Here is a 12,133-nt window from a genome sequence, read left to right as displayed (position 1 = left end):
CTTTTAGAGATCATTTAATCTTCAAATTCCTTAACTGTTCACAAGAACAGTAGTTTTGACCTGGGGTGCCCAAACTTTTCCATGCCACTGTACCGGGATAGCTGTTAGTGGCTTCATTACGCCATAATAAAGGTGATGTGATTCTACTATGACCCACAAGTTGACGTAACCGAGTCACTTGAGTTTGCAGAAGTTCAGCTGCTTTAGATTTCTTGTGAACAGAGGGAATGAATCATGACAAGACCACACTGCCTTTTTCCTGAAGGGTGATGTAGCATCCCCATACTGTGCTCCTGGGCATTGTACCTCAAGGCTGCATTCGATTACTGTTGAATAATATTTAAGACAAATATGAAGCCTAGCCTACCATATGGTGCCAAATTTAGAGAGCGCCTCCACCAGGTCAGCCTCCACCACAGACTCACAAAGCCCTCGAACATGAACTACTGGAGAGACTGATACTTTGTGATGGTTTCCACCTCCATTCTGTGGATAAAGAAAAAAAATAATTGAAAATTATTACAGCAAAACTGAATCACTTTCACGTGTCAGCTTTGGGTATGTTCATACAGTTTTTCTAACGTGGCTTTTTCTTGCGGAAAAATTCATATCCAAAAAAAACATGTCTTATAGCTTTTTTTTGGAAGTGTCATTTTGTGAATTATTAACTGTACTTTTTAGCATTTTTGATTCAGTGGTTAAATTTAAACATTTCTTTACAAGCAGAAATAGAGTGGACGCACTCTTTGCGTGCTGAAACCCCCCAGTACTAAATGCACTATAGCCAGGGTTTCAAATTGAGATTGATGGGAAGTTTATTCAAAGAGTATTTGAAGTGATGTTTGATGTAAAAAATCCATTCTGAATCCACGACAAAAAAAACAAAACACTCTGTGAACATACCATAACAAAACCTGAATGCTACTGGCAAGCTGGAAGACAACAATTCAGACCACCTGTCCAATATGTAATAAGCCCCCCCATCACACCACCTGTGTTACGATACATCTTGTGATGATAGAGTTAGGGATACACCTCTCATCTAATGATGCTCTTATAAGCAGAGCAATGTAACTATACATGGGACTAATACATACATATCATGATTCATTCTTAAAGGGAACCTGTCACCCCGGTTTTTCACTCTGAGATAAAAATACCGCTACATAGGGCATGAGCTGTGCTTTACAAAAGTGTTTTTTTTCTACCCTGATTCCCCACCTAAGCTGCCGAAATTACTTACCAAAGTCGCCGTTTTCGCTTGTCAATCATGCTGGTTTGGTCTGATGGGCGTGGTGACAAAGCTGTTTCTTCCCCCAGATCTTGCTTAGTTTTCCGTTGGTGGCGTAGTGGTTTGCGACTGCGCAGGTGACGAAAAAGAGCGCGATCTGTGCTATATCCCTGGTGATCGGTGGGGGCGGCCATCTTCCTGTGGCCGCGCGTGCGCAGTTGGAGCGCTCTGCTGCCCGGGGCTTCAGGAAAATGGCCGCCGGCTGCCGCACGTGCGCAGATGGAGATCGCGGCGGCCATTTTTCTGAAGCCGATCGCGGCCGGGTGTCAGCTGACTATCGCAGCTGACATCCGGCACTATGTGCCAGGAGCGGTCACGGACCGCCCCCGGCACATTAACCCCCGGCACACTGCGATCAAACATGATCGCAGTGTTCCGGCGGTATAGGGAAGCATCGCGCAGGGACGGGGCTCCCTGCGTGCTTCCCTGAGACCCCCGGAGCAACGAGATGTGATCGCGTTGCTCCGAGGGTCTCTTACCTCCTATCCCTGCAGGCCCCGGATCCAAAATGGCCGCGGGGCTGCATTCGGGTCCGGCAGGGATCACTTCTGGGTCCACAGCAGGCGCTGGTAAGCCTGCAGCACTGTAAGTCAGATCGCCGATCTGACAGAGTGCTGTGCAAACTGTCAGATCAGTGATCTGTGATGTCATTTGGTCATTCTGCCTCACAAAAATCGGAATAAAAAGTGATCAAAAACTGTCACGTGTCCGAAAATGTTACCAATTAAAACGTCAACTCGTCCCGCAAAAAACAAGACCTCACATGACTCTGTGGACTAAAATATGGAAAAATTATAGGACTCAAAATGTGGAGACGCAAAAACTTTTTTGCTATAAAAAAGCGTCTTTTAGTGCGTGACAGCTGCCAATCATAAAAATCCGATATAAAAAACGCTATAAAAGTAAATCAAACCCCCCTTCATCACCCCCTTAGTTAGGGAAAAATAATAAAATTAAAAAAAATGTATTTATTTCCATTTTCCCATTAGGATTAGGGCTAGGGTTAGGGCTAGGGTTGGAGCTAAAGTTAGGGTTAGGGTTGGGGCTAAAGTTAGGGTTGCGGTTAAAGTTAGGGTTAGGATTACATTTACGGTTGGGATTAGAGTTGGGATTAGAGTTAGGGGTGTGTCAGGGTTAAGGGTGTGGTTAGGGTTACCGTTGGGATTAGGGTTAGGGGTGTGTTTGGATTAGGGTTTCAGATAGAATTGGGGAGTTTCCACTGTTCAGGCACATCAGGGGCTCTCCAAACGCGACATGGCGTCCGATCTCAATTCCAGCCAATTCTGCGTTGAAAAAGTAAAACAGTGCTCCTTCCCTTCCGAGCTCTCCCGTGCTCCCAAACAGGGGTTTACCCCAACATATGGGGTATCAGCGTACTCAGGACAAATTGGAAAACAACTTTTGGGGTCCAAGTTCTCGTTATCCTTGAGAAAATAATTTGGGGGGCTAAAAATCATTTTGGTGGGAAAAAAAAGATTTTTTATTTTCACGGCTCTGCGCTGTAAACTGTAGTGAAACACTTGGGGGTGCAAAGTTCCTTGGGAGGTCTAGTTTCCAATATGGGGTCACTTGTGCGGGGTTTCTACTGTTTGGGTACATCAGGGGCTCTACAAATTCAACGTGACGCCTGCAGACCAATCCATCTAAGTCTGCATTCCAAATGGCGCTCCTTCCCTTCCGAGCTCTGCCATGCGCCCAAACAGTGGTCCCCCCCCCACAAATGGGGTATCAGCGTACTCAGGACAAATTGGACAACAACTTTTGGGGTCCAATTTATCCTGTTACCCTTGTGAAAATACAAAACTGGGGGCTAAGAAATCATTTTTGTGAGAAAAAAAAAGAATTTTGATTTTCACGGCTCTGCGTTATAAACTGTAGTGAAACGCTTGGGGGTTCAAAGCTCTCAAAACACATCTAGATAAGTTCCTTAGGGGGTCTACTTTCCAACATGGTGTCACTTGTGGGGGGTTTTAATGTTTAGGCACATCAGGGGCTCTCCAAACGCGACATGGTGTCCCATCTCAAATCCAGCCAATTTTACATTGAAAAGTCAAACGGCGCTACTTCCCTTCCGAGCTCTGCCATGCGCCCAAACAGTCGTTTACCCCCACATATGGGGTATCAGCGTACTCAGGACAAATTGCACAACAACTTTTGGGGTCCAATTTCTCCTGTTACCCTTGGTAAAAAAACAAAAACAAATTGGAGCTAAAATAAATTTTGTGTGAAAAAAAAGTTAAATGTTCATTTTTATTTAAACATTCCAAAAATTCCTGTGAAACACTTGAAGGGTTAATAAACTTCTTGAATGTGGTTTTGAGCACCTTGAGGGGTGCAGTTTTTAGAATGGTGTCACACTTGGGTATTTTCATATAGACCCCTCAAAATGACTTAAAATGAGATGTGGTCCCTAAAAAAAAAATTGGTGTTGCAAAAAATGAGAAATTTCTGGTTAACTTAACCCTTATAACTCCCTAACAAAAAAAATTTTGGTTCCAAAATTGTGCTGATGTAAAGTAGAAATGTGGGAAATGTTACTTATTAAGTATTTTGCGTGACATATCTCTGTGATTTAAGGGCATAAAAATTCAAAGTTGGAAAATTGTGAAATTTTCAAAATTTTCGCCAAATTTCCGTTTTTTTCACAAATAAACGCAAGTTATATCGAAGAAATTTTACCACTATCATGAAATACAATATGTCTCGAGAAAACAATGTCAGAATCGCTAAGATCTGTTGAAGCGTTCCAGAGTTATAACCTCATAAAGGGACAGTGGTCTGAATTGTAAAAATTGGCCCGGTCATTAACGTGCAAATCACCCTCGGGGCTTAAGGGGTTAAAAACAGTCAGTGAAATATTTTACCTGACAAAATGAATCCTCTGTGATCCCCTGCTGTAATTGTCAGTATTGTCTTTTGCTTGCTCCCCTGCCCAGGAGATGTGGTATGCTCCGTACACGGTCAGACACAGACAATTTTTAAAAATGAATTAGTTTGAGGGAAAACCCCTTTAATGTGACCGGCTTCCTCTGCTTGTAGACACGTCGCACATCTACAGCCGGGATCAGCCGAATGATTCACTGCGCCTGTGCGGAATTCGCGCAGGCACAGTAAATCAGACCACCGCCATCTTTGTGCAGACAGATAGCGGCGGTAACATTAGAACTGCGCATGCGCTCCTATTGTACAAAGATGGCAGCGGTCAGTCAATCATTCGGCTGATCCCGGCGGCGGCGTGTTTACGATGGTGTTTTGCTGGTGGTACAGCACAAGAGGCTGCGTACGACATTTACAGTGTGTGCGCGTGTGTGGTACATGCGGCGTATACAGAGTGTGTGTGTGTGTGTTGCGACGGTGTTCCGCTGGTGGTACCACGCAAGAGGCTGGCACCACCAGCAGTTTCCATATTGGGACACTTGGGTGTCCCAACATGGTGGTCAGTGAACTTCCGCCGCTTGGAATTCTGGGATCCGTACACATCTGGACGGAACAGGATGTGAAGACAATATATTACTTACCTTGTAATAAGATATTCATACATACATACATACATACATACACACAGTGGTGTGAAAAGGTGTTTGCCCCCTTCCTGATTTTCTATTCTTTTGCATGTTTGTCATATGTCATATTTCATATCACCAAACAAATTTAAATATTAGACAAAGATAACACAAGTAAAATCAAAATGCTGTTTATAAATTAAGGTCTTTGTTATTAAGTATAAAAGAAATACAAACCTACAGGGTCCTCTGTGAAAAATTGATTGCCCCCCCATAAACATAAATTAACTGTGCATTATTACATCTTTGGGACCCTGAGTTCAAACTCTCTTGCCACACCCAGGTCTGATTATGCCACACCTGTTATCAATTAAAAAAAATCACTTAAATAGGACCTGCTGACAAAGTGAAGTAGACAAAAAGATCCTCAAAAGCTAGACATCATGCCGTGATCCAAAGAAATTCTGGAACACATGAGAAACAAATAATTGAGGTTTATCAATCTGGAAAAGGTTATAAAGCCATTTCTAAAGCTTTGGGACGCCAGTGAACTACAGCGAGAGCCATTGTCCACAAATGGCGAAAACATGGAACAGTGGTGAGCCTTCCCAAGGGTGGCCGGCCTGCCAAAATTGCACCAAGAGCACAGTGACGATTCACCCAAGATGTCACAAAAGACCCCACAACAACATCCAAAGAACTGCATGCCTCACTTCCCTCAGTTAAGGTCCGTGTTAATGACTCCAACATAAGAAAGAGCCTAGCAAAAATGATCTGCATGGCAGAGTTCCAAGACCAAAACCACTGCTGAGAAATAACAACATGAAAGGTCATCTCAGTTTTGCCAGAAAACATCTGGATGATCCCCAAGACTTTTGGAAAAATAATCTGTGGACTGACGAGACAAAAGTTGAACTTTTTAGAAGGTACAGTATATGTCCCATTACATCTGGGGTAGTAGTAACACAGCATTTCAGAGACAGAACATCATACCAACAGTAAAATATGGTTGTGGTAGTGTGATTGTCTGGGGCTGTTTTGCTGTTTCAGGACATGGAAGACTTGCTGTGGAAAATGGAACCATGAATTCTGCTTTCTACTAAAAAATCCTGAAGGTGAATGTCCGGTCATCTGTTTGTGACTTCAAGCTGAAGCGCACTTGGGTTATGCAGCAGGACGATGATCCAAAACACACCAGCAATCCACCCCTGAATGGCTTAAAGAAGTTATCCACAATTTCTTCTCATACCCCTCACTTGGCCCCAATAAAAATAATAAAACTTATACTCACCTCCTGTGCCAGCGCCATTCCTGTTCTACCGGGGCTCCCATGCTGTTGCTGTGACACGTGACCCCGGCGCCCAATCAGCGCTGGCGTCACTGTCTCCACCTTTGGACAAAGCACATGGGAAATGCAGCCCGGACTTCCTCTTCATGTTTGATTTGTCTGAAGGTGGAGACAGTGACGCCAGCGCTGATTGGGCACCGATGTCACAACACCACATGAGAGCCTTGGGGAGAGCGAGTGCCATCACGGCGGGAACGGCGCCGGCTGGGAGGCAAATATACACTATTATTTTATTGGGGACAAACATTTTGATCAAGAAGGGGTTGTCTAGTTCTTCTAGTGGACATCCCTTACCCATAGTATGGGTGGTTTATTTAGAGGAATAACATATTTTACTCATTTGGGAGTCTTGGAGGATGGTCTCTGCACAAATTTGGGGGGGAATCTGCCCCATGCTAGCTACTATTCTATTGTTTATGCCGATTGTTACATTTTAGCCTAGTGAATTCCCTCTAATAGGATAATGTTACTGGCTTTTCTCATTTCATGTAGGCAGTAGTATAGCCATAAGTTATGGATGGCATTGTTAATTATTTCTATTTTTTTTGTATGGTGAACAATGCAACAAAACTATTTAAATACAAAACCAACCATACATAGACAGAATATTAAAAAAAAGGCTTGCAAAATTCTGTGAATAACCAAAGAAATAACATTGAACATCCTGTAAGATGGCCGCCGGAGGAGTCCTTGAGGGGAGATATGTGTCATTGTGGCTGTTAGCTGTGGTGATGTGAGCTCGGAAGTATGCTCCAGCACATATAGTGCCGAGAGAGTTATTTGGCCATTCCAGAGTCGGGTTTTACTAGCAGTCATAAGAGATGGGTGGGAATGACCACTCACATATCCCAACCCCAGGGGAGTGGTTTGGCTAATAAAATGGAGGGCAAATGTCTCATTCAGTGTCTGAGGCTAGAGGTGAGACCTCCTTTATTTTCCTGCCCAAATGATTTCAGTTTTTTTCTCAATGGATTTGTACAGATTTTGGGTGACATTAAAGAGAATCTGTCAGCAGATTTTTTTTTATATTTAATTGAGAGAAGTATAATGTAGGAGCAGAGACCCCGATTCCAGGGATGTGTTGCTTGTTTAGCATCTCACTATTTCAATACAATCTGTGTTTTATCAGCAGGAGATTATCACTACAGGACTATAGTGACTACATCACTACTAGGTGTCACGTGCTAGGTAATCCAGCTAATCAACGTAACCCACCTCCACCACTGATTGGCAGCTTGCATATAGGAAGCTGCCAATCGGGTGTGGGCGGGGTTATACACTACTCAACGTTCCAAAAAAAGCAGCAGAGAATACAGTGATTGTATCAAAACTATACCAAACAGACCAGAAAGTGACACATAGCTGGATTCAGGCTTTCTGCCCCTACATCATGCTGCTCTCAGATTCCTTTGCAAAAATTAGATGACAGATTCCCTTTTAAAAGGTGTAAAAAGTTTTCGTACGATTGTTTTTAACATGACAAAAACTTGGCATTTTAAAAGGGGTTTATAGGCGTTTAATATTCACTGTGTATACTAGTTAAAGTACACAGTGCTCACTTTATTATACTGATTTATATAGGATCGACCAATGTAATTCGGCCATGACGATATGGAAGTTTAAGCTGAATGTGGTTTTTGCTTAACAGAGGCCCAGGAAATGATGAACAGATATCACCTACTATAGGCAAGCATGCCACCTACCTTCCTGTCTTCTGGTAAATGTATGTGGAGGTTCTAGAATTGAATACAAGGCTTGGTTTACTTTCTTGTGACACTGACGAGACACAGGATAGATGATAAATGTGTAATCAGCGAGATTCCGACTACGGATCCCAAGAACAGAGGGTCCAGGGCCTGAGTTAAATCACCTCTACATCCCCATTATACGAGAAGCAGTGCGCATGCGCAACCACTACTACCACAGGCAGAAAATGAAGGGGGAGAGCAATGGAATCACAAAACGCAGGTGTGAACAGAGTCTACTCAAGAGTATCAAGTCTCATGCGGCTTAGTTCCTTTCACACCACAATATTACACACACATCTTACTTTAAAGGCAAAGGAATATTACATGCAACCTTCTATGGCCACTTGTATACAGTCCGGCACAGGTGAGGTTATGGATTTTACTGCAGGGTAAAAATACTCTTCTTACGGTATTTTAGCCAATGAGATGTACATCATTTGCAGTAACTCAGCTTTGCAATATATAGGCATGTGCGCACTCTACAGATGGTAACATTAATATTTCTTATAACAATGCTGCCATGTATAGAGAATGGGGTCACGCTAACCTGATTTTACACCATATCCTGTACTGTGACAGTCTGGAGATATTTAATACTTGGTCTGGACCCCACTATAGTACTGTAAATAGAGCTGCAAAAAAAAAAAAAAAAAGACTCAGTGGCATATCAAGCCCCTACAGCGACATAATGTAAGGTCCATTCTTAGGGATCATATCATACAAGTGATCATTCATGCAATTGCTTGTTCTTCCCCTGCTCATGCAGTGAATGGTAGGCACATGCCTGTGTACACAAAGGGAAGTGCTGATGTCAATGGTTTTTAGGTCAGTAACTCAGTAAAGGTACCGTCACATTAAGCGACGCTGCAGCGATAGCGACAACGATGCCGATCGCTGCAGCGTCGCTGTTTGATCGCTGGAGAGCTGTCATACAGACCGCTCTCCAGCGACCAACGATGCCGAGGTCCCCGGGTAACCAGGGTAAACATCGGGTTGCTAAGCGCAGGGCCACGCTTAGTAACCCGATGTTTACCCTGGTTACCAGCGTAAAAGTAAAAAAAACAAACAGTACATGCTCACCTGCGCGTCCCCCAGCTTCTGCTTCCTGATACTGACTGAGCTCCGGCCCTAACAGCAGAGCGGTGACGTCACCGCTGTGCTTTCACTTTCACTTTTTAGGGCCGGCGCTCAGTAAGTGTCAGGAAGCAGACGCTGGGTGAGTATGTACCGTTTGTTTTTTTTACTTTTACGCTGGTAACCAGGGTAAACATCGGGTTACTAAGCGCGGCCCTGCGCTTGGTAACCCGATGTTTACCCTGGTTACCAGTGTAAAACATCGCTGGTATCGTTGCTTTTGGTGTCAAACACAACGATACACAGCGATCGGACGACCAAATAAAGTTCTGGACTTTATTCAGCGACCAGCGACATCACAGCAGGATCCAGATCGCTGCTGCGTGTCAAACACAACGATATCGCTAGCGAGGACGCTGCAACGTCACGGATCGCTAGCGATATCGTTTAGTGTGACGGTACCTTAAGAAAGACGCGATTGCTGGACAAAGTGTACACAGAGCAGTAGCTGTGAAGCATGTTTTGAACTATTATATCCCATATAAAAAGCCCTGAATATAAGGAGAGATTGTCCTGATGGAGCAGTCACTTTTATTAATCCCCAGAAAAACAAGTTACCCACTTTCCATAGTGAAATCCCCAGAAAAACAAGTTACCCACTTTCCATAGTGAAAGCGCCACATACTCAGTCTCTACGCCATTCACAGTCAATGGGACTGCCAGAAATAGTTTAGTAGTCTTGTAGACAATGAATACAGCAGAGGTGGAGCATGCACACCTCCTCTCCCTTCAAGAATGGGACAGCAATTTATACGAGGAATGCCACTTCACTACTACTTTCATCAAAGTAAGAAGTGAGAAAGCTGCGTTTGTGCCAGCGAAACGTGCGTCGGGGATGACATCCGTCCTTGGGGTGACCACCTCTATCTCACAGACCAGGGTAAGCTTGTCCCCTTGCACTTTTTAGGTATTCTCCTGTGTGATGTGTGTGTATGGGGGCATCCTTTTTCTGTGGTCTTGTTTTTGCATCTTGACTATAATATAATGCTTGATACCTTGCACTGCTGAGGTGGTTACCTCTCTTCCTGTCTGTACCTCCGTGGAGTATGGGTTAATGTGGTTTATTTATTCTTTTTGATATTTAATAAAGATGTATACTGTTTTTTAGTACAATTATCAACTGGTGCTCCTTTTTCTCCTATTTGCCATGTTTTTTGGAGTTGGTGTAGCTGTTTTAGGGTGGGCCACCAAAGGTGCCCCATTCTCTTAGCATTTGATATGCAGCTGGGTTGGTTTCTCTCATCAGAGTTCTGCCTGACCTGCACAAGTCCACCAGGTGAGCAGATTCCATCTACTCTTCCCTGTTTCTCCTCACCAGGACTTCAGCAAAGAGCGCTCTTATTTTGTCTTCTAGTTCTCCATTCAAGATGGCGCTGCAGAGCTATGGATAGGGGATAGCTTATTTTTTCAGGGAATAAATCTTCAAAAGACTTTAAAGGGAACCTGTCACCAGGTTTGACCGATATGAGATACGGCCACCACCTTTCAGCTCTTATATGCAGCATTCTATAATGCTATAAATCTGCCCCCGATCCACCCTGCAACAAAAGAAAAACACCTTTTATTATACTCCATGGGGGGTGGTCAGGTCTGAGGGGTGTTGCTGGTCTCGGTCTGGTGCCTCCCTTCTGCTTCCGATGCCATCCTCCTTCTTCCTTCATATGGATGACACATCCCTAGTCATCGTGCTCCTGCCCAGGCGCACTTCTCTGCCCTGACTAGAGCAAAGTAAAGTACTACAGTGCGCAGGAACCGGGAAAGGTGAAAGAGCCCCGGAGCATGCGCACTGCAGAACTTTATACTCTGTCCTAGTCAGGGCAGAGAAGTACACCTGCACAGGAGCACGATGCCGGCGGGAGACAGTGGATGATGTAGGGACGCACCATCCACAAAAAGCAAGGACGACGGCATTGCAAGAAGAAGGGACGTGCTGGACACAAGAGAGACCCCCTGGCACACTCCGCAGGCGAGTATAATAAAAGCTCTTCTTTTCTTGCATGTCGGGTTGGGGGCAGATGTACAGCATTATAAAATGTATTTCAGGCCTGGAGGGTGATGGTGTTATCTCATATCCATGAAACCAGGTGACGGGTTCCCTTTAAACACGTCCCTAACCTGGAGTTCCGTGAAAGAAAGGTCCTGTATTATCACTTAATAGACAAACAGCAGTAGGCAGCCAGTAAATAAAGTGAAGTTTCACATGCAAAGAAAAACAGTAACGTGCTGTAATTACGTAAGAGAACGGGCCATATTCTCGGGAAAGGAGGGGCAACAAAACAGAAAGGAAAATGCAGATTCAGGAGAACACAATGACATTTATGACAAGTGACAGGTCCTCCTGTACTAGTTGGTCCGCTGTGAGATATGTCAGCAGTTTGCACGGCTGGAGGTCACATAGGCAAAGAACAGTAAGTACATGGAGACGTAACTACGCCATAATCACTACCAGCGACAACTCTCACTAGTCCACAGCCACTTGCTGCATCCTGGAGAGCCCTCGCACACACTGGCTGTGCACAGCACGGGGACGTCTGCAGAGGCTTTGCTGCGATCCCCGAGTACATGGAATGTGGAGAGTCCTCACAGGAACAGACCCAATAATTGTGCTGACTCATGACCTCGAAGAATGTGCATCACTTGCTCCACATGCTTTTCTTGGAACATGTGATATGTATTAGTGCAAACTATAAGTGGAAAGGGAGTGGTGGAGACCCGGAACCATCACCAATTTAAAAAGTGATTTTATTACATACTACAGTATGACAGTACAGCATTCTGTACTACAGTCCACCACAATCTATGACAGCGACGCCAGCACAGATTGGGCACATGGCTAATGTGTTATAACAACCGCACCTGGGCACCAGGAACGTGAGTGCCGACACCGCTGGAACGGAAACGGCGCGGGAGGAGAGTATATGTGGTTTTATTGTCATGGGGGCAAACATTCAGATCAAGGGGTTGTTCTAGTACTGGACAACCCCTTAATTATAAGGAACCGTCCCGAGTAGGGTCACCTTGATGTGGTGGGTTGGCCTTTACATTTTTTTGATCAAAACAATGTTACCTAAGCACCCTATGTTATTTTCATGCACCATTGATATTTGGT

At 44.3% G+C, this 12,133-nt stretch overlaps 1 protein-coding gene across 1 annotated transcript in view; it reads right to left on the bottom strand.

Annotated features, from left to right (window-relative positions):
• The window catches only part of LOC143804654 (heterogeneous nuclear ribonucleoprotein L-like), a 96,406-nt gene that overhangs the window by 76,705 nt on the left and 7,568 nt on the right, over nt 1–12,133 (bottom strand). Inside the window, exon 2 of the mRNA XM_077282951.1 lies at nt 368–486. Coding sequence (XP_077139066.1) covers nt 368–486 — 119 coding nt within the window. The remainder of the gene's footprint in view (nt 1–367; nt 487–12,133) is intronic.

This window comes from Ranitomeya variabilis, chromosome 2, assembly GCF_051348905.1.
Source record: "Ranitomeya variabilis isolate aRanVar5 chromosome 2, aRanVar5.hap1, whole genome shotgun sequence".
Taxonomy (NCBI): domain Eukaryota; kingdom Metazoa; phylum Chordata; class Amphibia; order Anura; family Dendrobatidae; genus Ranitomeya; species Ranitomeya variabilis.
The sequence above is the reverse complement of the archived record's forward strand: the minus strand, read 5'-3'. Positions and strand labels throughout refer to the sequence as shown.